This window comes from Phaenicophaeus curvirostris, chromosome 4 (genome assembly GCF_032191515.1).
Source record: "Phaenicophaeus curvirostris isolate KB17595 chromosome 4, BPBGC_Pcur_1.0, whole genome shotgun sequence".
NCBI classification, from domain to species: Eukaryota; Metazoa; Chordata; class Aves; order Cuculiformes; family Cuculidae; genus Phaenicophaeus; species Phaenicophaeus curvirostris.
The window spans coordinates 29,211,522-29,238,756 of NC_091395.1; the positions used below are offsets into that span (position 1 = coordinate 29,211,522).

General features: G+C 37.7%; 1 protein-coding gene across 7 annotated transcripts in view; it reads right to left on the bottom strand.

Annotated features, from left to right (window-relative positions):
* Positions 1-27,235, bottom strand: part of GRID2 (glutamate ionotropic receptor delta type subunit 2) — a 726,503-nt gene that overhangs the window by 572,539 nt on the left and 126,729 nt on the right. For all 7 annotated transcript variants that reach the window (XR_011337353.1, XR_011337352.1, XR_011337351.1 and 4 more), the window contains exon 2: positions 9,712-9,867. Coding sequence is in view for 2 of the 7 variants with exons in the window: in XM_069855621.1 (XP_069711722.1) it covers positions 9,712-9,867 (156 nt within the window). In the remaining 5 variants the exon portion in view is untranslated. The remainder of the gene's footprint in view (positions 1-9,711; positions 9,868-27,235) is intronic.

A 27,235-nucleotide genomic window follows, 5' to 3' on the forward strand; every position in this document is an offset into this window, starting at 1 on the left:
AACACTACTGTCCTCCATGAAGTACACTTTGTCTCCAATTATATACATAAAGAGGGAGATATGTTTAAAGTTATTTGCATCACATAAATACTCAATTGCCTCAAACAGTGATCACTGTATTTGCTACAGCCTGGGCCCAAAGAGCTAACAGATTACAACAACAACAAAAATCTTCTAAATGAAACACGATATTTGAGAAGGGAAGGATGAAGAGTGAGAAAGGCTCAAAGGGGATAATTAATTAATTAAGCAATTAATTAACTAAAATGATATTAAATTAATTAATTTCATTGACTTTTAAACATCAGAGCCATAGATGCATACAACAAATGTGGATCTGTACACAGCTGGATACATACTTGTACCTAAACTGTCAGGTGAGACAAAGACTTGGTGACTTCAGCTTAATTCACACAGCTTTACTTAGGAAAAGTAGAAACAAAATCTGAAATTAACATTATTTTATGAGAGGACTTGAGTGTACTCCATATAGCAGAAAACAATTGAAAGCAGCAGTTTATTGCTTGAAAGTTCCCACAACCTTCTGCAAATTTGCAGGCTGAGGCCTGTCTGGGAATACACATTTCTGCCTGGGCAGTGATGATTGACTGCTGTAGTGATTTTGGTGGACGTTGTTTCACAAAAAGACACGGAAGAAATCTGGATAGGGTGTCCATTACTTATTTAAGAAGATTACTTTGGGGGACTGACAACCTAGGGTGCTAGCTAAATAATTGGCATCTAGAAAGATGAAACATCTCTTATTTACTTTGTCTCTATTCTTCTGTTTGTTAAATCACACCAAAAGCCTTCAGGCACAGTGACTTTAAACATTTAAATGTACTAATGATATTATTTAATCATATCACTATTTGTATAGCTCTTTAAATGTAAACCACCAGCAGTTTGTCAGAGTACATTAACAAAGCAGACTGAAGGATCGTGTTTAACGTTTGAAAACATATATTAGGAAATTTCCACGTCAAGTGGAAATACGCACACTGCAAAATCAGAAATCATCTAAACTGGATTTGAAGAGCAAGTACTGCAGAATATCAGCCTAACTAGCTACTTCTACCATCAAAGGGTATTACACTTGTCCAGTTATTTACTAATTTATTTGATTCACCTTTTTAAAAGAGGTAAAGAAGTTAAAAACCTCACAGTCACATGCTTTTTAATCAAAGGCCTGGGAAGGAAATCCTTTCAGGCTTATAAAAATTCCTGTCTGTCATTTGATAGAAATGTCAAAATCTGCCATAAAAATTAATGTTGAGCCAAACTTTGGTAACTGGTAATGGCAAATGGCATCAGTGTTAGGAAAATCACTCTTGCTATTTTAAATGCATGAGAAAGTAAAGGAAAAAAAGACAGCAGAGAGGATAGGTAATGTAAAATTTGAAACACTAGTCCTTGGTTTCATGCGTGACCCCATATAAATACCTCCAGCCATATCGTTTCACCTGCTTGCTGTGATGCAGCTGAGTATAACAGTGGGATGCTACTAGGTTTCTGATAACCTGGAGAAAAGTAGTTTCCGTGGAAACAGTAATATATTTTCCTTAAATCACAACAAATACACGCAGCGGTCATAAAGCATGTGTGCAGTGGGTTTTAGGTACTCAGTGAGACAACGTGGATGACAGTAACTAAAAGATGGTAGGATCTCACCCTAGCCTGCACTCTAAAAAGCCTCTTCTCCCCGCCTCTGGCTCAGCAATTTGCAATGCATACTTCAGAAAAGGCTCTTCAACTAATATCTGTAGTTTAAATTATTTAGATTTGCCATCTGTGACTACTAAGGACTGCCAAGGCTTGCACCTCTTTTCCTCTAACAGTGTTTCTCACATTGCTATAACTACACTGGAGAAATCCACTCTTGATGGTCTCTTTTCCTCTTTTTATTTATTTTTTTTTAATTTGTTTGGATTTGGGGGGATTTTTTGAAGCTGAAGATAAAGGATTGGTTTTTATCTTCAAGTATCTGAATGTCTAGTGCAGCTTACAGCTGCCAGAATTTGCTTTCAAACTGGAAACAAAGATAACAGAAGTTGTCTTTCAATTGGAGAAAACATTACTACAGAAAGAATTAGGAACTAGAAAACCTTGGAGCCCAAAATTAAATGACTGGAGAGTGGTGGAAGTCATAATAATTGTAACTGCAGAAAAAGTATGAGGCCTTACTCATAATAAATCTGACCCTTTTATATAGTTTGCAGTCTTCCCTGGGTAGATTACTTCCAGGCAAAGGAAGGTCATAGTAGCTTTGAAATTGTTGCTGAAAGTGTGTTAAATATGCATCCTGCTCCTCCTAAACTAAGCCTCTATTACACTTTCCTTTTCTAGTTCAATCAATGCTCAACTCTTCACCCTGATCTTCTCCCATGCAACCATTGTCTTCCCAACTGTCATGATGTTATCACCAGTGTTGTAAAATCTGTTTTTTCTTAAGCTGACAACACTTAGACTGCCATGTTGCATTTATGCAAATTGGATATTTGATTGATTTCGTAAAATGAGAACAAAACCTGTCTAAGAGTATCAGGCTTCTTAACCAGCGCTTAAGGAACAGGGCATAATGTCACCACTGCTGGTACGTTATGTGGATACACAGAGGATAGGTAATTCAAAAGACTTTTTGCCATATTTTCTGAAATACTGATGATACAATCAACTTGCAGTTGCAAACATTTCCAAGGGTTTCTGATTTTTCAATGGAATTTTATAACACCATTGAAATGCTTGACCTCCTCTTCTCCATTAACTTTTACAGCTCAAATCCTAGTTGGAAATAATTTTTTCCTCCTCGATATTAGTAATATGATTTCACATCAAAATGCATTTTATTGGGAAATAAGAAAGCAAACCTGGAATAAAATAGAAGGGCAGTGAAGAAGTGCAGCCCTGTAAAGGTTTAATCTCAAACGGAACATGCACTGGTTAATAAACAAGGCAAGGAAGGCTGAAAATTCTGAAAAAATAAGTGACACAAAGCAAAAGAAAGTTTAGCATTCCAGGAAATCTTACATTTAAACAGGTTTCTATAGCAATCACAGAAACAGGACAGGACAATCTTATTACATTCATCCAGTCTCAAAGGCTAAAGCAGATGTATCCATCAGGCTGTAATTTCTGTCCATAAAACTTTGCTTGACTAAAATCCTGCATGTGACCTTCATACATATTGCTGGCCTACAAACTTCTGCGACTTTACACGTGAATCCCATTTACTTATGACTCACTGTCTTATTTACTTCACTGATCACAATAAGCTTTCAAAAGCCTTTCAAAAAACCTGAATGACAAAAAGGTTGGTTTAAAAAAAAGAAACAAAAAAGCAAAAATAAAACCCACTTATGTATGATTGCAATAGGAAAACTCGTCAAACAAAGCAGATTTCAAACAGCATCCTTCAAATGTATTCATTATAAGTTGCCTATAGAAGAAAACACTGGACCGTTGTATAGGTATTATTTAAGAGATAAAATGTGATATTTTCAAAAAGGTGGCAGGAGAAAGAAGTAGGATAAAAATATATTAGCATCAAACAGAAACAAAATGTTTTCTATGAATTTTAAAATACTGGTTATGGATTTGTGAGGACCCTGCACATCTCAGGACATGGGTCCTGCTGAGTTCCAGCAGCCCTTCAGATGCTGCGTATGCCTCCAGCGCTGCAAACACCTGCAGATTTTGCTCTATAACTCTCAGAGTGTGAGTGGAAATGGCAGCATGGAGGCTGTAGAAACTCTACTGCCTACGGATGCAGGTCAGCAGAAGCCAAAGCATAACCTCTGTTTTAAGTTAGCAAAGCTGCAACCCCCTCCGCTTGCCTTGGGACTGGAGTTATGTCATAGAATCATAGAATCATAGAATAGCCAGGTTGGAAGAGACCCACCGGATCATCAAGTCCAACCATTCCTATCAAACTCTAAACCGTGCCCCTCAGCACCTCGTCCACCCATGCCTTAAACACCTCCAGGGAAGGTGGCTCAACCACCTCCCTGGGCAGCCTGTTCCAGTGCCATGTCAGACAGTAATATCTGCATCAGCAGAAAGCACCTTCCCCCAGATAGAAGTAAAGCAATATTGTAAGAATATGATTTTGTGGAAAAAGTTTAGAAGATAGAGGGTTTGGAGAATCACTAGTGGTGAACTGAGACATATACCCCGGACGGGATTCACCCTAGGGTACTGAAGGAGCTGGCGGATGTGCTGGCCAAACCCCTTTCCATCATCTTCCAACAGTCCTGGAAGACTGGGGAAGTCCCACTGGACTGGAGGCTGGCTGATGTTGTGCCCATCTACAAAAAGGGCCGCAGGGAGGACCCAGGAAACTACAGGCCTGTCAGTCTGACCTCAGTGCCAGGGAAAGTCATGGAGCAGGTGATCTTGAGTGCTATCATGAAGCACATGCAAGAGAACCGGGTGATCAGGCCCAGTCAACATGGGTTCACAAAAGGCAGGTCTTGCCAGACTAACCTGATCGCCTTCTATGACAAAGTGACTCGGCTGCTGGATGAGGGAAAGGCTGTGGATGTGGTCTTCCTGGACTTCAGCAAAGCCTTTGACACAGTTTCTCACAGCATTCTGCTTGAGAAACTGTCAGCCTCTGGCCTGGACAGGTGCACACTCTCCTGGGGGGAAAACTGGTTAGATGGCCGGGCCCAGAGAGTGGTGGTAAACGGTGTGAAATCCAGCTGGAGGCCAGTGACAAGTGGGGTTCCCCAGGGCTCAGTGCTGGGTCCAGCCCCGTTCAATGTCTTCATCAATGATCTGGATGAAGGCATCGAGTGCACCCTGAGCAAGTTTGCGGACGACACTAAGCTGGGTGGAAGTGTCGATCTGCTGGAGGGTCGGGAGACTCTGCAAAGGGATCTGAACAGGCTGGACCGCTGGGCAGAGTCCAATGGCATGAGGTTTAACAAGGCCAAATGCCGGGTCCTGCACTTGGGGCACAACAACCCTATGCAGTGCTACAGACTAGGAGAAGTCTGTCTAGAAAGCTGCCAGGAGGAGAGGGACCTGGGGGTGTTGGTTGACAACCGACTGAATATGAGCCAGCAGTGTGCCCAGGTGGCCAAGAAGGCCAATGGCACCTTGGCTTGTATCAGAAACGGTGTGACCAGCAGGTCCAGGGAGGTTATCCTCCCTCTGTACTCGGCACTGGTGAGACCACTCCTCGAATACTGTGTTTAGTTCTGGGCCCCTCACCATAAGAAGGATGTTGAGGCTCTGGAGAGAGTCCAGAGAAGAGCAACAAAGATGGTGAAAGGGCTGGAGAACAGGCCTTATGAGGAGCGGCTGAGAGAGCTGGGGTTGTTTAGCCTGGAGAAGAGGAGGCTGAGGGGAGACCTCATTGCTCTCTACAACTACCTGAAAGGAGGTTGTAGAGAGGAGGGTGGTGGCCTCTTCTCCCAAGTGACAGGGGACAGGACAAGAGGGAATGGCCTCAAGCTCCGCCAGGGGAGGTTTAGGCTAGACGTTAGGAAAAAATTCTTTACAGAAAGGGTCATTGGGCACTGGAACAGGCTGCCCAGGGAGGTGGTTGAGTCACCTTCCCTGGAGGTGTTTAAGGCACGGGTGGACGAGGTGCTGAGGGATATGGTTTAGTGTTTGATGGGAACGGTTGGACTCGATGATCCGGTGGGTCTCTTCCAACCTGGTTATTCTGTGATTCTGTGACTCTGTGATATTATCTGTCTCTCTACCAAAGTAACTCAGTAGAGAATCCAATAAAAGTGCATATTTTTACATATATCGCATATTTCACATTAGCCATTCAGCAACCATATGATCCTATTATTAGTGAGAAACTAAGGACTGGAGGAAACAGCAGGCTTTGAACCATTATATTTAAGACTTAAATTATCACTGCATTGAAGTAAGCACAAGAATAATAAAAGTAAGAGAAAGATGATGATTTTCTGACAAACCAGAGAGAAGCAATGTATTTATTTTTACCAATGTTCCCTGTGAAAGGAAAAATCACCATTACGTGAAAAAGAAAGATAGAAACACGACTCTGTTCAAAATAATGACAGTTTAAGTACACTGTAGAACTCAAAACCTTTTGAAGGCCTATCCCACCCTTATTTAAATACTGCTATGAATTGAAGTCTCACAAGAAAGAAAGTAAAGTTGATGTTAATATATACTATTATTGCCACTAATATGGATCTGGCATTGTAATTCCTTGTTTCGTAGTGCTAAAATACTGACTTGCTAACGTGCTAAAACTAGCTATCTTTATCTTCCTTCATTGTCTATACAAAGCAAAATTCCTGCTTTCTCTTTGTAGCACCCAGTGTGGGCACAGCATAAAAAATCCAGGCACAATATTCTTCCTCTTTCACTCACATGAGCACAAAAATATTTCGAGACATAACATAAATAATATTATAATTAGTGTGAAATAGTTCATGTTGAAGAAAGAAAGGATGAAAGGAAGGAACACGGCGCGTTGGGCCCTTCCATGGGTGCGTGTCACTGTGACCCATCTCAGCGATCGGCCTGCAGCTTTTTTGAGGGGCTGGTATGCACCATCTACATACCTAAACCATACTTCCTGGCCAATCTCCTCCTCAGCAAACTTCCCCCTTTACCCTATCAGGCTAGAGCTACACACACTTGGCCGTGCACCTCGCTTGTCCTCACCTCAACCTACCAACCAGGCTTGCCCTGGACTTGCCTCCCCCATCATGGGGCAACATCAACCTCACCCAACACTGACGGGTGCCTACGCCAACTCACAATGTTGACATGCGAACATGAGTTATGCAGGAAACCAAATGCATCACACTCTCTGACAGTGCATACAGTGATGGGGAGAAAAAATTTCTGAACTTAAAGAAACTCAATTTCACCTCCTATTTCCATGCACTAGAACATGCCTATAAACTGTTCTTGAGGGCACTTCCAGTGATATTATGAGTCATGTCATTCACAGCTCTTCTAGGATAAAACCCCTCAGCTTTGCAATACAGTCTCATCCCTCCAATCAGAACTGTTAATAAGACGCCCTAAGGTATAAATGGAAGATATTTTAAGGCACCATAATAATATATAAAAGCAGATTCAGCGGCAAGTACAGCACAGCAGCAAATCCTCTCAAATTTATTATTTTTACATCTCATAATCAATTTTAAGTATCTGAGTGTTATCTGGTCACATAGTTTGGGAGTTTGTAAATATCTCCTCTATATATAATGTATATAATGTATATAATGTTTTGAAATTTGTAAATATCTCCTCTATATATAATGTATTGTTTTATCAAATCTTTTCTCATGACTTCTCGGGTTTTGAAATTCAAAATCCTAGGCAAGTTTTCTTAAAAAGCTTTCTCTCTTTACTAAAAGTAGCAATTTTTAGACCAATTTTAAGTTATCAATGTGGCTGTAGTCCTTTAAACTAACATTTTATCAAACATATAAAGCTCTTTTTTTAAAAGGTTATTCTGTAGTTTAGACTAAATTTAAAAAAGAAATCAAAATCATATTTTTTGTGGACTAAAACAAAGCAAACTTCAGGCAGTTTATATAATAAATAAAATAATATAAAATAAATAAATAAATAGTAGATCATAATAGTAAGCAAATACACAATTAATACCATTAGATTTTGCATTATTCTAGTATTTCTTTTGCAAATGGAATACAGAAATAATCTGAGTGCTTAAATGATATTTTCTGGTGTTCAGTATAGTGCATTTTGGCTAAGTATTTTTCCAAGTGCTAAACCACAAAATCCGTGGTACAGAGGTCCTCTTCTCTGCTACTAATGCCTGTAAGAAATCCAGTTAAGAACAGGGGCAAATGATATAAAGATGCGGAGAAGACAGGGAGGAAATGGGTGCAAAGTAATTGAAACATTACAATGCAGATCATGCCTGTATTCAGTTAAAACAAATTAAAAGAAAACACATTAACCACAGTAAAATAGTTCAAGTAAAATTTCACAAATATATGCATACAAAAGATGCAGCCTCTGTACTTCACTACAAGAAATATTTTTTACTAGCAAATACTTTCTTCCACTCATCAAAATATCACAACAGACCTTCCTCCCCCAGTTGCCAACACAGGATATTTACATTTTTGTCAAATCTATTCCACTCATATTTCAAATACTGTCTATATCAAGATATATCAAAAACCAGCAAACATAACTTCTTCAAAAAATAAGAAACTAAATACTGAAATACTGGGTCATTAACTCCTGTGGAATGTTCTACTTTACAAGACACTCCTACTTTCTTTAAGTAAGAAATAAGTTGCTCAAAACATCATTCTGTAAAATCATTTACAACCACTTTGACACAATGATAAAGAAAATTAATTACTAAGTATCAGTGTAAATCAATGTCAATCACAGAGCATCAGCTAACAATATCCATCCTCCACAAACTGGAAAAAAACCTTAAATACTATCAGTGAGGAAACTATCTAAAAGAGATTGACCTGACTTACAAATTTTCCCTCCTCTGGATTATGAAAGTATCAAATAGCTTCACTTTTTACGTTAGTCTTTTCAGACAGAAAATTATTTAATTGATTCTGATTGAAATATTTGTAACATCACTTCTTTTTCTCCTCATCTTCACCAAGCCCACACATGCTTCTCATGTCATGGGTCTATCCATTTGTAAAATGTAACAAAACAAAAAATTCCTAAAATCTCAAAAATTAACACTTCCGCTGATAAAAAATTATCATATAAGCATTAAAAACCTTGTCATAAACATTGCTTTGTCAACAGTCCATTGAATCCAAACAGAAATTTACCTTTGACTTGACAAGTATCAGCACAACTGTTTGCAATTTGCCGTTTAAACCCCAAGTTCTACCTCAAGTGTCAATACAGTGTAGCCAATGAGGATATAAAAAATCATTAAAATTTTGTTTCCTTCTTAAGAAAAGTTTAATAATAATACCTACAATAACCATCATCTGCATCTCATACAATAAGTTAGCATGACAGAACAGCAACAAGAACCCAAATGCTTAGGAAACAGATTTGAGTCTGTATTTCTAAAGGCTTCATATAGCTGTCTTTCCTGACAACTGCTCAGTCACACTAGTGATTTACTAATCCAGCTCAGAAGGATTTCACATATTGAGTCCTGTTATCACCCTACTGCTATCACAGGAGCCCAAAGTAACATCCTCATCTCTTGTCCAATAATTAGGGAACAACAAGGGGTGGATGGAGTACAAAATCATATTGGACACAGGTGGCTTTCTGAGTGATGAGGTTATCTCTAATCCCTCCAATAAAATAGGTAACCTTTTGAGGTGCTGAAAAGGTTATCCACACAACCTATGTTTTCCAACTCGGTAAGTGCCACTAGTTGCACTAAATGAAACAAAAAAAAACCATTTTAAGAGATCATAAAGTAAGGACTGTGGGTTTGATAGTAATTTCAAAACAACCTGGAAAAGAGGCAAGAAGTAAAAAAACTTCATCTGACTATTCTACCATTTTTTCAAGAGCCTTTACTTACAAAATGGATAAAAACTAAGTTCATAGCTGGATGTTACTAGACCACCACAAACCATAGCAGCTGAACTGGAAATTAAATGCAATATTTGGTATTCTATGTAAAAAGAAGTCTACATACAAATTTCTTGTAAGGCTAGCAAGCTCTCAAGGTAGTATTTTGCATATCTCTGCAGAAACAATAGCAGGAAATCTGTTAAGATGTCATACCTTCTTGAACTGCCTGAAATGGATTGTTGCCATCCACAAATGTTACAGAACACGTGATTTTCTCCGTTTGTAAGATTTCATCATTCTGGTTGAGATCAGCGACTGCCATTCGAAATACTTCCTCATCTTTTTTGGCAGATTCATCAAAAATTGCCCCTGAGGTGAAAAAAAAAAGGAACAAATATCACGTTGTAACTTTCATCTGCAGTATCCCAAGGCATTAATCATAAGCAGTTAAGACATATTTTATGCTAGAACATCATCTCTCCACTCACTCCTGAAAAGCAGTTTCCTCAACACAGAGCCCAGAAACTACTTCACAATATAAAGAATTTCTGTATTTTGACATAATTTAAGACATAAATTGATTAGAAGCATTGACTCCAGCTAGAAATATTGGGGGAATCTAGTTAAGCACAAAACATATCATCTGCATAGAAGCATAGCCAAGAACTGAGAAGTAATTACTGTTCCAAAGGTGCTTTTTAATATATTGAATGACCGCAGTGGGCTAGGAAATACATTTATGTGTCCAGTGACAACATCATGTCTAGTGACAATTAACAAAATATAAAGTTCAAATGAGGTAGGAATAAGCATAAATTGGTAGTAGCAGTAGGAAAAGGAGTTTGAATTGACAACCATAATAAATAGACAGGTCAGCAGCTGATATAAACTATTTCAGGTCTAATTCCTTTTGGATTTGTAAAACAACCACTCCAGTTAACTGTCTGGCTCTTCAAGTCAGAAAATCAAGTGTAAGCAGTCAATTAAAATAATTTCTGCTTTTATAAATGTGACAGAAAGTGCCTGCTCTGTATTTTTCCCCCAAATATTCGAGCAGAGCATTGTAAATAGAACACTATTAAACTCAGGAAAAGTTAGCAGAATTGCACAGGCAGTTCTTCAGGTGTACTGAAAAATAACTCCAAGGCCAATCCAGAGGTTTTAGGGTTTAGGCTTTTTTTGCTTCCTTTAAACTATACCATCGCTTCTAGCATGCCTAATTTCCTGTTATTTCCCATTTGCTTCTTGTATGAACTATTTATGCAGAGATGGCTCAAATGACACTCTGATAGTCCTATGAAGAAGGCTCTATCTTTTGAAGGCCTCAAATTAGGGCTGTTAGGACTTTTTAAGGACCTATAATGCTGCCATTTCCAGGGAGTAGATTAAAAACAGAAAGAATGCTTCACAGACATTTGAAAACTGTACTTAATCATTATGAAATTCCCTCAGCTTTAAGATTCACTTATTTTTGAGTGTCTGTTGTCAATAAAAAAAAAAAAAAACTTCACTAAGGCAGCATATGTGGCAAGGTAACAAAAAAATAAAAGAAAATACTGATCACTGATAATTTTAGGTAAATAACTGCAATCAGTGCCAAAAAGAAGTGAAAGCAATTCATTTATGGGAAATGGCTACTTTAAGAGAAATAAACTTCTCACAGAGTGTTTATCATGTTTTTCTCACTGACCTCCAATGCTCATCTCCCTGCCAGCACCACTCATCCTACATGAGCATCATCTCTTCCTACAATCTGACTGCTTTGACTCCAGTGTTTTCCCTCCTGAAGCTGCTGCCATCTGGAACAGCTGTTCTTTACCTCTCCACTTCGTTCACCTGTCATCTCTGCGCAAATCTCAGCTGAAAAAATTATTTTTTTCTCTTGCCCCCATTTCTGTTTGCCTTGTTTTATCTAGTTCCACAAAGCAAAGCCACACATGGCTGAGAATACCCTTAGTTTGCAAGATGCTGCAAACTATGTCTTTCTACAAAGATCATTTTATTTTTTTTTATCCAAGGAGCATTTAAGGGTACAAAAGACTTTGTCCAATAATATACTTTAAAAGATACCTCTTTCTAACCTCATGGAACAGTTCAAACCTGAGCTACAGCTGCTTCATTTGGGGGATACATCTGCACTAATAATGATGATGATGATACAGTCCAGCAAATTTTCATAGAATCATAGAACAGTTTGGGTTGGAAGGGACCTTAAAGATCATTAGTTCCAACCCCCCTAGTGGGATGGGCAGGGACACATCCCACTAGATCAGGTTGCCCAAGGCCTCATCCAACCTGGCCTTGAACACCTCCAGGGAAGGGGCATCCACAACTTCACTGGGCATCCTGTGCCTCACTACTGTCACCATGAAGAAATTCTTACTTATGTCTAGTCTAAATCTGCCCCTCTCCAGTTTATACTCATTGCCCCTAATTGTATCACTGCAAGCCTTTGTAAACAGTCCCTTCCCAATCTTCTTGTAGGCCCCCTTCAGGTACTGATATAAGATCTTCTCGAAGCCTTCTCGTCTCCAGGCTGAACAACCCCAACTCTCTCAGCCTGTCCTCATATGGGAGGTGCTCCAGCCCTCAGATCATATTTGTAGCCCTCCTCTGGACCCATTCCAACAGTTCCATATCCCTCTTATGTTGAAGATTCCAGAACTGGGCACAAAAGTCCAGGTGAAGTCTCACAAGAGAGGAATAGAGGGGCAGAATCACCTCCCTCGTCCTGTTGGCCATGCTTCTTTTGATACAGCCTAGGATATGGTTGGCCTTCTGGGCTGCAAGATCACACTGCTGGATCATGGCAAGCTTCTTGTCAACCAGCACCCCCAAGTCCTTCTCTGCAGGGCAACTCTCAATCATGTCATCCCCTATCATGTACTGAAACCATAGATTGCCCTGACCCAGGTGTAGGACCTTACACTTGGCCTTGTTGAACCTCATGAGATTCTCATAGGCCCACTTCTCCAGCCTGTCCAGGTCCCTCTGGATGACATCCTGTCCTTCTGCTGTGGCAACTACACCATTCAGCTGGCTGTCATCGGCAAACCTGCTGAGGGTGCACTCAATCTCACTGTCAATATCATTGATGAAGATATTAAACAGCAGTGGTCCCAGTACGGATCCTTGAGGTACACCATTAGTCAAAGATCTCCATCTGGACTTTGAGCCATTGACCACTACTCTCTCAGTACAACCATCCAAACAGTTTCTTATCCACCGTATCGTCCACCCATCAAACCACATCTCTCCAATTTAGAGAGAAAGATGTTGTGGGGGACCATGTCAAAGACTTTAAAGAAATCCAGATAGATGACATCCATTGGTTTTCCTGCGCCAACTGCTGCGGTTACCCTATCATAGAAAGCCAGTAAGGTGCTCATACAGGATTTGCCCCTGGTGAAGCCGTACTGGCTGCCATAAATCACCTTGTTGTCCTCCATGTGCTTTAGCATAGCTTCTAGGAAGATCTGTTCCATGATCTTCCCAGGCATATAGGTGAGGCTGACAAGTAGGTAGTTCCTAGGGTCCTCTTTTCTACCCTTTTTAAAAGTAGGCACAATGTTACTCTTCTTCCAGTTACCAGGGACTTCTCCATGACTTTCCAGATATCATGGAGAGTGGCTTGGCAATCACATCAGCCAATTCCCTCAGGACTCTGGGATGCATCTCATCAGGTCCCATAGACCTATTTATGTTCAGGTTCCACAGGTGGTCAGGAACCTGAACCTCCTCTACAGTGAGAGGGGTTTTATCCCCCTGGTCACCATCTGGTTGCCCCATGACCCAGGGACATTGTTTATTGCTAATAAACATTTAAAGGAACAATTTTACACATCCACTAAGTAACAAGGTTAAAATTAAGAAGGAAAAGAGTTGGAAAATAATGAGATTAATTAGTCAAATTCTATCCCCATAGAGTAATTCTGTAACAAATGCCACACTGGAAGGAAGTGAAGGTCATAGGTTTCCTGCTCACACACAGGGCAGCTGTTAACTCTGTTGCAGAACAGCATGGCAAAACAAAGGCCTTCCAGCCAACTCTACAGAAAACAGCTTCTTATTCTGCAGCTGGGAAAGCATATCTTAAGCCCAGCTTTGTCCCCACAATAATCCAGGTCATTTATTAAGTACAAGATACAGAAAAGTGGAAGTTATCTAGTAGCTGTTTTGCATACACCATAACAAAAACTCCTTCAGCCCTGTAGCCCTTCCACTGGGCAGCAGAGAATTGCTCCCAAGACAGTGCATTCATCAGTCCAGCATAAAGTTTCTCAACAAATGAAACTTCTTGAGAAGCTTTCTTGTTTCTTTAATACACAAATATCCCTAATAAACTCCTTTGCCTTTTCTCCCATTTCTGAGCCTCACACAAATCCTACTTCTGATGGTATCGGGACGTATAAGGAACTGAATTAGATGAAACTGCATGCAGCCTTCACAATAACACTCTTTCTCAATGTAGCACAATTGCTACAGTTTTGCTCTGACCACTGCTTATTTCATTTATGGCTCAATGTATCAGATGCAGATTTCATAATTTCTCCTCTAACCAATACTACTTCTGAGATTTTAAACAAGCTACCTCACAGAAACAAAACATAACTCAAGCACTAGTGTAGGAGTACTTCCATAGGTAAAACAAATAAACATATAGGTGAATTGCAGAAAAAGTCATGACAATAGTATCTGCTTGAGCATTCTAGCAGGAATTAGATTGTCTTCCTTCAGGAACTAAAGCATTATTCATTGGGCTATCTAACTAAGCCACACGAGAAGCCTTTTAAGATATAATAAAGATTACATTGTTCCTTTCAGGAGATGGCAGTGCACAACAGCACATGCGTTACACGTCAAACAGTGATAAGAAAAATTTTATTTCATATTTGATTCTGTAAGTTGAATTTCATTTGTTAAATAAAATTGGAAAACTAAAAATAATCAAACAAAAAATAAAAAAATAAATAACTTTTAAATTGTTCCTATTCTCCTATATACATTTTTAGGTCCCTGTGTTTTATTTCAGCTATATTCCATGTGTCTATATATCTCTCTACATTACAAAGGTAGGGAGGTTGTTATTAATTTTGTTTTCTAAAAGAAAAGCCTTTTCAATGTAAAAGTAAAAGGCATGTTCTGGATTGTGATAACATTTCTCGAAGATTTTCCTTTCCTGTGGTTCCAGGAATTATCCTTTGCTTGACAGGACCAAATTTAATGATGTAAAACAGTTCTATTGAAATTTTTACAGCTACCTTGAACTGCAGCCCTTACCTATTTTAGTATTAGGTATAATTTTCTTTCTTTGCTGAGACCTCAAATCACAACGAAGTTTTGATGCTTGTTTTCTCATGTTTTTTTAACCAAGTCAAACAAACAAACTAAATGAACAAATAAAGGGTACCACACTTTAAAATTATTTCTATAGCAAGAGCTACGTGCTCTCTTATTTCCTCATACACAGCTGCAAAACGAAAACTGGAATCACTACAAACTTATTTGGAATACACGTGCAAAATAAACCCTTTCAGTTACAGGAAAAATAGTTACAGATAGTAGTGAACAGCTGAGGTAAACTATTCCTACGGATACTGTAAGATACCCACTCTCTAGAAAAATGATGAAACAGAACTATTTACAAAGGGAAAAAAGTCCCCAAAATTATACCAGCAGTAGATGCTGTTTGTTTTTCTTCCACCTCCAATGCTCACTTCAGCTGAAAAAGACCTCACACTAAACATGTCATTTCTAACTATACTCAAGTATTCCCATGACTGCATCAGGAGCTGACATGCTGACACAGCAACAACTTTGCACTAGTTTCCTCACTCGTTTTATTAGCATGTCATTACTTTCAGCTTTATTTCAGAATGTGGATGAGGATAGCATAAATTTAATTCTCTACTGGCTTTTTAGAAACCCTCAGCACATCAATAATGTCCTGTGGCTTGGTAGAGAACTCTTTGTGTTTAACTACCTCATTCACATTCAACCATGTCACCACAAATCTGTCAATTTAAATAAATACAGGCCAAATCATACAAATGCTCAGTAAGTTCACCATGCACCAATGACATTATTAGAAATGCTTTTCAAAAATCACTTGTCCTACTGACCCATACACATAAAAAATATAATCCAAATTAGATACTATCAACTATTTCTAGAGTAATTTGCACAGTATACTGGAATCAGCCTAGAAAAAGTAAAAATGGGAGAGAAATGTGCCATGACTGCAAGGATGAAGTATGAAGAGATTTAAACCAGTGTTCATCTCTCTATTGACCAAGAAAGGACAAAGTCCACTGCTTGCAGTGTTTTTAAGTATTATAATTTTATTATCCATGAATGCATGACATTTCTGGACCTCAGTGCCCCATATTAGTCTCAGGAAATTAAGTACCTCATTTCAAAGAGGAGGAGATGTACAGGGATTAAATGCCATTGTGAATTGAGGTCACAGTTCAATTTCAGCACGTAACTCTGATTTTTGCTTTATAACATTGCACACACATAGCTCACCAACACAAGCAATATACACTTTGCCCAGTAATTTATTAGTTCACAAGTCCAGGATTTTTTTGAGAGAAAAGGAAGAAAAAAGGGAAATGTAAAACACAATAACTTTCTGAGTGACTTATCTGATGTTCTCTGCAGCTGCCAATTCTGTGAAAATTCCTCCTCCAACCAATATTCCAGTACCTGAATCCAATTCCACTGTATTTTCTCAGCTGATGCTATTACATTATTATACTGAATGAGAAAATCAACGCAGCTGCTGGGGGAAAGATGGCCATGCTGTTAACATTGACTGGAAGCTGAGAGTTTTGAATCCTCATGGCAAACCTCATCTGGCATGTCCTGCAGAGCTATGAGTGTATTGCCACAGATCTAGCTTCCCCATAAGAAATGAGGTTAGGAGACATTAATAGCTAGGCACTCAAATAAATGAGACTGATGTTTGAGATTCTGAGATACATTGTAGAATAAAATTACATGTTATCTCTAGGCCATGTGAGTATCTGGTTAGGAAAAATTGTAGAATTCATTCATTTTTAACTATAGTGGCAAATACCTGGCTACACCACATACTATCACACCTGAATGAACAAACTTAAATATACAGCTTTAGAAGACAAATTATATTATAATGGAATTATTGTCAACAAGAACAAGAGGGACTTGATACATTTGAGAGTCTGGCTGCACTCATGTAGGAATTTAGAAGGTCACACACAGAGACTTTCCCTTGCATATGAAGCTCCCATTATCATGGTATTCAGTATGCATTAATACAGCTGGACCCTAAATTTCACTTGTGACACATTTACAGCTGCTGGTAAGTTTCTCTATTGACTGATAGGCAGTTAAGTACGTGTAACTACATCTTGATTTTGTTAATGAAGGGAAAACTGCAGCGTGCTTCTTTTGCTTTTAAGTTGACTAAGTTTTAGAAATCCTTTAGAAAGGGTTTTAAAACTCTTTAACAAAGAGCACAGTACTCTTGATTTTGTCATTGCAGCACAAAGCGAATAGAAATCCTCCATATCAGGTGGGAGTTTTCCAGCAAATGCTTCCTCAGCTACTTTGCATGTCACACTGCGGATGCCAGGTGTGGCACAGGGCTTGGTTGTCAATACCCTCAGCCTTCAGGGGTCACAGCTAGCTCACATAGGGCCAACGTGTGTCTGAGGCCACCAGCCTCATGCATTTGCTTCCCAGAGGCTCCCTGCTCTGCACCACAGGGATCTCAGCACCAGAATGCATATAAACCAAACTGAAATTTTTGAAAACACTACTTGTTTGTTAATTTTAATTTTTAAAGACTTTCACAGTTCCCGTGATGGCAGTGAAAGTGACAGGAGGAAAAGTCCAGGAGCACCTGTGCCAGCAGAGAAAATAATGTCTCTCTGTGCACCAAATTGGAGAGGCAGGATTTTTATTGCTACTTAACGTTTCTCATATTTTAACAAGCACAGCTCAAGAAATACAACAATACCTCAGCACGTATCTTTCACTAGTTATCCTCAGACATGTAAAACAAAATTAAAATAATAAGTTTAGCAGAGAGCCTTTGCCAGTGCTAAATCTGCACATACATATGGAAGGTCCACTTGTGATTTTTAAGTAGCACATGCGAGACCAGAGAATCTGCAGTGATGTTTCTGGATTACAACTGATGTAAGAATGCTCAAGAAAAAGAAACATCAGGCCAACTGTCATTTTTTTTCTAACAGACTTTTGTAAAGATGTACTTCTGATAGTGAAAGGTTGGTATTTTTCTGAGCCATGACATAAACAATGCCAGTTTCCCTAGGATCACTGAAAGCAGTTGACCATGTATTACATACATCTGCACAAAGCTTGATGCTATCCCCAAAACACATTCTTTAATCAATCCCTGTTGAATCTAACCTAAAAAAAGAAAAAAATAGTAAATTCACAGTCCACTTATAATTACAATACATGAGAAAAAAATCCCAACCCAAACCCCCAAACCCCACATAATTTTCAATAGAAGCCATTCTCTCTGTAAATCTTGCCATCTTGTTTTGCAATCTGGTGGACATAGACAAATGAATTGTATATTGCTAGTATTTAAGAAATTAGAGAAACTACTCCTTCAGTTGGGCACAACGATTAAAGATTAACGATCTGGATTGAAGAATGAAAGAATTTTCCACCATGTTTCCCCATTCACACCCAAGTTCAGCAAATCCTTCGTATGCATGAGCCTAAACTTCAGGCATATGAATTATCTCTCTCAAGTCACACCTTAAAGTCAGACTCTTTGCAGAGCTTAATATGGCACTGCCAACTTTGTATGGCATCACCTACTCTAACCACTGCAGAAGGTACTTCTGTTCATTCTGGCAGCTACACCATAAAAATACAGTCCATTTCTGTTCCTTTTTTTAAGTGATAACTCCCTGTTCTCATTGCGTCTATATGGCTGGAATATCATAAAACGGATAGATCAATTCTTTCTCCTTTTTGCTTTTTAACTTTAAATATTTGAAACAACTAGGTGAATGAGAAATTTTACAGGTCTTTCTATCTGGCAAACTACTAGAGGCATAGTCTGTTTCACATACAGTGAAAGTAAGAAAAGTGTAGTCAGTTATAATCTAAACACAGAAAGTCTCTCCATTCATCTGCTGAAGTATGGTTGCTTTTCAATATCCCAATCTCAAAGTAAAACAACGAATATAGTTCTGCTTGTTTCTGAAGTCTGTTATTTGTTTTAAATTATTTGACTGCAGAAGGGTATTCCATTGTAGAACATCTTTTTTAAAAAAAAAAATTCTTTTTTTTTCTCTCTAGAGTATATTACGCAGCTTTAGAAGTATTAAGGTGGCTTGATAGGCTGACAAAGAAAGTAAAGATTCAGCTTTCTATGAGCTTTTCTGAACAGATTTACATACAGTGAGAGCCAGTGCTTCAAGTATTGTATGTCAAAACTATTAATGACAAAGCAATCTAGAATTTCTAGGAAAGCTGAAACACAATTTTGAGGATTACTGAATTCAGTTTGCAATACTAATAGGCACATTGGAATTTTTTTTTCCCTTATATTTCTATTGCAACATTGCAGATACACATCAGCGTCACTGAGAATCCCGTTCACATTTGGGAAGAATAGACTGAGATCTTATCCTCCTTATTTACACTGTCTGCTGGGCATTGGTCATACGTGCACAAGCACAAACACTTTGCAATCACTGCTGATTTATTTTAAGCTCATCCTGACAGGCGTTTCTAATTGTTTTTGTTCTAATCCACCACTTTACACTTATATTTAATATAACAAATAGTACTATTTGTCAAAATCGTCTGCTGAGTCTCATTAATCTCATTAAAAAAATAGATGCCATTTGTCAGTCCCTTTTTGGGAAGGTTTATAATTGGTTAGAGAGTACAAGGAGGGGGACAAAGAAGATGGCAAAACATTGAGGTCCTACTGAAAAATACATTTATTCAGGTACATTTATTCTCTACACAACATATAATCAAAGGCATCTTAAAAAGGCAATTCTAGAAAATCCGCTGGTAAATAATATGTGTTCTCAATTGCTCTACATTCTCATTAACTTAAGTGATCCATCAGTAGAAAATGAGTGTAAAAACTACTATATCAAAGGAATAACAACTGACATACATCTTGCATTTTTTTATAGCTAGCTGATTGCACAAATTGCAAAGCCACAAAGAATTTGTTCCTGCAAATTGAAAAATACAGCACAAATGCCTGTTTTGGCATTGAAGACTGCTATCTAATTCCACAGATGCAGCAGGGCACAATATTATCATCATATAAACAATACATTTTATACACATTGTACCTTTCACAGGATAAGAATTAAAATACCTTCAGTGCACTGTTCTACTATAAACTTGATGTGGTGATTAACTACAGTGATAATATCTTCACATTCATTATGCAACAAATGAACTGATAATAATGAGAAGGTTTTCATGTTTTCTATCGTATCCACAACTATTATGTTGGGGTCTAGCTGTGAAAAGCATACACTTTGGTAGATATTATTGATCCATTATTAATATCCCATACAGAAAGTTAGTGTGATGATCATAAATTTGCTGAATAGTATCTGCATACTCAAAAAAAAAATAAAGAAACCTTACGATTTACATTCAGAGTTTGCTCGTATGTTGTCTTACAACCAGTGCAAACACTGATTTGACACACTACTTTGCCATTTTTATTAGATCTGATTTGTGGAGACAAGAACATCTCACAAAGCAATGTCAACAAGGATGACTGCATCCTAGAAAAAAACCCCCAAAACTAAACAGTTGTTAAGCATTTGTCATTGCTTACTGTCTTCTGCTCTCATACTTCTTGCTCTGTCTCTATGTGCAATTCCACTTTGTAATTTTTAAAGACAAACTAAGGCTTTAATTAATCAGATAATGTAGGCTGCTAAGTATAGATGGAGGGAAGACTGCTGCCAAACCATTTCTTTGTAAATGTGGAACAGCACCTTACTCTGCTAGCACCTGAACTCAGTATCAATATGCTAGAGATGATGTTAATTCAGAAACACATGACTACATGCACATAGAGATATAAAAGCACAAAGATTACAGTGTGAGATTTTTCTGTAGGGCGTTTTCTGCTTTTTCCTTCCTATTTCACCTCAAAATGTACACAAGCCATTTGTTCCAAATAGTTTAATCATTTTGTGCAGTAGAGCAGCCTGGCCTAGAACACTGAAATACAGATGTTGACACTAAAGACTGCCACTGGGAGAGTATTACAGGAATAAGAGGTTATTTCTTGAGCACCATAGTATATAGATCCAGCCTTCTATTCATTGTGAAAAATGACATAGATATGCTGAGCCAACATGTAATAGACTCATAGAATGGTTTGGGCTGGAAGCGGCTTTTAAAGATCATCTAATCTAACCCTCCTCCTCCTGCTATGGGCAGGGACATCTTTCACTAGATCAGGTTTCTCAAATCCCTGTCCAACCTGAACACTTCCAATGAAGGGGCATCCCCAACTCTGGGCATCATAAAGAAGTACAGATAGTTGTTAAATATATTGCTTTTAAAAATCTATCTGATGCTACCTTCAAGAATTAAATAAGAGCAGTGAAGAATGCAGCAGTAAAAACAAGTTTTATGTGCCTGACTAAAAATGCAAAGATTGACTCCAAAATTAAACCTGGTGCTAAACAGCTTTTCTTTTTTATTCTTTCGATTAGGTTTTTATTTGGCTGGAGGACAGGCATTCAGCAAATCTGCACACGAACACCCTCTTTGAATGGTAATGAGAGAAACCAAACAAATTAGTTTCAAGTCATCTAGCTCATTTTCTTGCCAAGGCAGGACTGTCCATTTATATTCCAGATGAAAAGTAACCTGTGTAACCACTTTCACTCTCACACCACACAGGGAGTAAACAAATATGGAATCAACAGGTTTCCAATTTCAAAACAAGAAATACACACAAAAGCACGCTAAGAAATAGCAGCTTTCAGAAAAAGGGTTCAAATGACCCCGTTTCTGCTAACATGTTCCTTTCTTACATGTCAGTACAGTTTTTGCTGAACTAGTGTTATTCCCCTTAATTTTAAATGTTATATTTTACCATTTTGGTAAATGGTAAATAACATGTTGTTTGCTGTAAGCAACAAACAATGCGCCTCTAAAATTCCTTCTACCAAACATTCAGGGCTGTGAGCTCAAAGCAACTTCATGATCATAGATGCTGAATAAATTCTTTCCTGTTTTCTATAGAAAATAGTGCTGTAAATAAGCTTTGTAGCTTACTCATGTTAAAGTGAATAGTTTCTACATTCACAATTCATAATTTACATGTGTGTATAAAAGAAAAATAGACTTTCAGAATATCATTCCCAAAGAAGCTGAGTTAGATCTTTTATTGCAAAATTTTCATCCATGAATTCTGGTAATGATTCTTCTAATTCAAAAAGGCCAAAAGAATAAATAGAGAAAAAGAAAAACTTAATGTCACTCTATGTGACCCAAACCAGTTATGACCAAAAAGAACTGCTTTAAATTCCTTCAATTCTCTGCTGAAATTTGACTTCATGTTTTGTTTTTAATAATCCTAGTTTGTAAGCTATATAAAGCTCTTTGAAAATTCTAATGCTGCCATATGAAATGCCTATGAATTTACATCTCCCAAAGCCCCAGTGCAAGTAAACTGAATGTAGTCAAGTTCTGCTAAAGAGTACTTTCTAGGGTGCCATATATGTCTGTAAATTTTCTTTTTTTTTCAAAATCAAGTAATTTCTGGTTTTAAGATAAAAACTGCATGAGGCGTGATGAACAGTAGTTCCTTCCACTGGATTCTATTATTTTTGTGCTCTAAGAAGGCAAGCTTAAAAGCTAAGAATGAGGCAGAAGCTGACCTGTTTACATAAATTGTGGATGTGTCAGACACCTCTTTCAATCCAAACACTCTCTTCCTCTTTCCCGCGTTTGTAGACTTCCCAAGATAGTGCTATACAGTAGGCTGCCTACAAGCCAGAGGTTGAGAATCAATTGCTCTAGCATTTAAAAAAATAACTGTACAAGAAATAAATGAAGCATAATTACCAGGTCTACAGTTGCTATAATCTCAAGTAACCCCAAGTTCACAAATAGTTTTGAAAAACTAGCCTGACTTTTGATTTTTTTAATGAAACCAAGAACCATGCATTTAGTTCTAACTCCTGCAAAGAACTACTTATAAAACACCATATGAAAGTGAATAATTATATTTCCATTTTAGATATTGAGTAATACTAAGCAGACGCATAGTGACTTGCTCAGACACTCAGTAATTAGTCGCTTGTTAAAACTGGAAGAATCTAATAAAAACCTGATTATTCAAAGTACCTGTCTTTATTTCTATCACTTAACACATGGAGCACTTAACTTGGAGCATCGATATTAAAATAACAGTATGTATGCTATTATTATGGATCCCACCTTATCTGAAAAATTCATAGGAAAATGGGTTTTGTTGGTTGTTGATTCTTTTTGTTTGTTTGAAGAGGTTCAGTGGGGGAGGCTGTGGGTTTTGATTTACTTTTTCTTTTTGTCTGGGGAGATCATTCATTTCTTTTTAAGTGAAGGAACTGTAAACTGAAGGTGACCAGATGTCTTGAAAACCATTCTCACTTGAATAGATTTGATATAGAATTGCCTAAATCATAGAATTGTCTGGTTGTAAGAGACTCTTGAGATCATTGAATCCAACCATATCCAGCAACTTAGACAACAGCTTTTTAAAGATTTACCATCTTATTGAAATTGGGGAAGAAAATTTGCAAGCTAAAAAGGAGCTACAGAAAATAAAAGTTAAAATTATATAGGAAAACCAAGAAAATACATTGTGTCATTTAACCTTATTCAAATTTAAACATGCAATTTAGAAATTGGAAAACTAATTAAAAAAATCCAGAAGTGATAATTACGAAGGAATAAAAAGTGTTATTATTGTATGATCTCTATTGATCAATTCAAGCCTGTGAGGAGACTACCAGAGTGAGAAAGAAGCACTTTGGCGGCAGCTGGTTGTAACCAGCAGATCATTTTGAGAAATTTTTCTTATTAATTTACAAAAGTAATTAAAACAGCAAACAAAACGCCCACTATCATAAGAAATAGATCTTTCGTCTGGGAAAATGCTAATATAATCCAAAATGCTTCCTTTTACAAACATCCTGGGAACAGATCAAGGTTTCATTTTCTTTGAGTCAGCAAAACATTACCTGTGAAAAATGCACATTTTATTTCCTGTCACATTCAATAAGTACCCAAGTGATGAATGCACAGGGAAACCCATGCGAGAAGCATAACCTCCATAGTATTCTTCTTGTAGTCAGTTTTAGTATTGGCAACTCTCCCAGCTCACTAGCTTAAGAAAAGACTTATAAACTGCTTCTGCAACTTTGAGACAACAATACCAGTAATCACTGTACACAGGAAATACAAACATTAAGGGAAATTGGGGAACTATTTTAGAAACCAGAAGCACACACGTTATGTTCAACCCCAGAATTCAGAGTCTGCCCTCCTTTGCACTTAAATACTTCAGTAGATAAATGTAGCTCCACCTTCCAGTCACTTCTGCCTTAATCAAGTCTTTTTACAGTCTGGGAAAAGATGAGCAAACTTAGCTCACAATGCCTTTGCCTGAAGGCCTGTCATGATTAGAACCAAAGCTTTAAAATCTGTCTATAGGTTTTGAATCTCATTATTACTGTATCACTTAACTATCACTACATCATAAGTAATTAATTATTACTGTATTATCACCAATTAATATAAAATACCTTAAGTATACTGTGGCACATTTTATCTGGGAGAATGTTGATTTAATTTGCCAAATGACTTCACAAGACTGCACCAGAATTCTATCCAATAAAAATGCTTCTTGCACCCATAACTCCCAGTACTTGATTTCCTTACCAGAGGTTAGTGAAAACCCTGACAAATTACCACTGCTACAGAGATTTCCCAGCAGAGTAGTTCCAAACACAACAAGTTTCTTAGAGGATATTTTTTTAAAATATAATTCTCTTGTTGGCCTGTTTCCAAGCAAAAAGAAGATATTTAAATATCATTTATTTAACAGTAATAAAGAAGGCACTTCTAGGAATAAGATTGCAGATGCACACATGACTCCAAATCCCTTATTTTTTCAAGTGGGTATTTCTTTACTGAATTCATGATTTCCCATGCTAGATCATCACCATACAATTACCTACTCTTAACAAAGTGAAGTTTACTGTAAGATAAAATTCCAGAGAGAGAGGGAACTGTACTGCCAAGGATTTGAGAGCTATACACATGCTGCTTAAGAACAGAGTATATATACTAAACTGGTCCTTAATGAAAAGGAATATTTACTGAAGAAACAAAACTACAGCAAGTATTCTTCTCACACGCAGATCTCCTATTCCATAGCCTGTGTTCCAGATGCAATACTATGCGAGTCTATACTCAAGACACATGGCTCTAAATTTAAATTGTAGGTAGCAATCCACGGTGCCATGAGCAAAATTCAACTTCCTTCCTCTTGGGAAGGGAATCAAAACTAGAAAAGAATTATTTATTGTATTGGCAGGGCAAGCAAACCCTACTTCCCTGATTTTTTGGACTATGTTCTTTCAGTATTAGTTTTCCAGTCTCTAGTCATCTCAGTGAAACATCTCCTGATGGTTCCTTTTAAAGGCTAGAGAAAAATAAGCCTCACAAAGCCTCTTACATACCACTCATATAGATGCATTTCCACTTTTCTCTCTTCTGTTTTTTTCTCCTATCTTTTTTTCCACATAGAGTGGAATCATAAGGTAATTTTGGTCTTAGAAGTAGAATGCCAAAACATGAATCCCTGAATCATAAGGTAAAATTTACACAAGGCACTGAAGAAGGAATAAAAATCAGAGCCCTGCCAAATGAATCATTACCCTACACAATCTTCCCACATTTCTCTTCACAGACATTCTTCAATTTCATGGGCTTTGCATCAATAAATTTTCAGTTGTTTTCTGGACAGTAGAACATCTTCACCAGTGCTGAAAATGTCTGTTGCAAAGCACCAGGATGCTTATGGATGGGATGTGGATGACAGCGGATGAGACATAGTTTAAACTCCCGAGATGGAAAAAAGCTGAGCAGAGATATTAAGCACTTTTCACGAGTTCTTCAATACAAGAGGAAACTGTCAGACACCCCCTAATTCCACCGTATTTCATAGATAAAAGAGTTCATGTATCCCACTGCTGTAGAAGATTCAAGGCTGTAAATCCCAAAGGACTTTCATACTACACTTCTCTGCTTCTCCTAACACAGGACAGAGTTGGGTCCGAGAGCACACCTTTGTCATCAAACGTATTTACAGATACCAGAGATGTATTCTGTCTGAAGTTTTGGCACTCCTCTTTGGTCATCTCAGAACACACATAACCACAAAACATAGATGCAGACTCCTAAGTGTTTCTGAAATAAGCCCCAGCAGCCGATACAAGTTTGCAACCTGGGTAACTTTTTATCCTGTTGAATACATAAAGCTGGCTATTCCACCTCTTGTACACTCTTATTGTATTGTTTTCAGAAACTTTTAGTCTCTATTTCTGCTTATCTTATTTCCCTGTGTCTGAATGTGCAGAAAATTGAGAAGAAAACTATTATTCAGGCTGGAAGATAAATGACTTACCATATTACGCTTTTCCAATTACTTTAGAAAATCCCTCAATATTTCATTATGTAATGTGGCAGGGAATTTCCCTTTCCTATCTATGCAGGGTATATAAGTAAAAATATCACTCTAAAAGGTCACATTGTTATATTTACAGTATGCAATAAGCCAGTCTGCAATGTGAAATTCATAGAAACTTTGAGTAAAAAATGAAAAAGCATGCACAAGCTCACAGAAGGGTAATACCAAACAGACTTATCAGTGCATACTCATGCATACACACTCCCTGGAAGACTGAAGAAGCAAAAGAACATGCTTCCTCAAAAAGAAATGGCAGGCAATATTTTCAATGTGAAACAAACTGAAATCTTTCATTAGGAATATTCATATGTCCGTCAAAAGTTACAGTATAAATGAACTGAATATATTGGAATATATTTTTTTAAATATATTGAATATATATTGAATATATTTGCTTTTGTAATTGCAAATCCTACAAATAGGAACCACTGTGAAAAGAGCAGTTCTGATATCTGCAGATGAGATTTTTAAAAAGAGGCAGAAATGGCTAGAAAATTACTAAAAACCAGTTTTAGCTTTGCATTATTTCATATAGATTAGTAGTGGGGTTGGAGGCATTATCCAGGTATCCTGAACTGGCTGCATTTGTTTTCCAAGTGAAGTACTGTGTTGAAGTACTGCAAATATAGAGTAATTGGAGGTTCACTTTTTATGTGTCGTTTTCAGTCATCTCTCTCACCAAATGAAAGGGCTTGGCAAGTGACTAAATAGTGGCCTGAGGTTGCTCTCAAAGGAATATATGGCAAAGGCTGCACGTCAGCTGCAAGGTAAAAAACATTCTTGCAGAGCAGCTGATCATGTACCACCCTAGGACTCAATGTAGTTGAGGTAATCTGAACCAGGAAAAACAACACTTATAGGATGCGGATAGTGTTTTCTTACAGATTTCAGCTGGCTCAAATACTGTGCTGTGTAGCACAAGAGAAAAGTTTGCCCCGTTAACATTAACTAGGCTGACATATA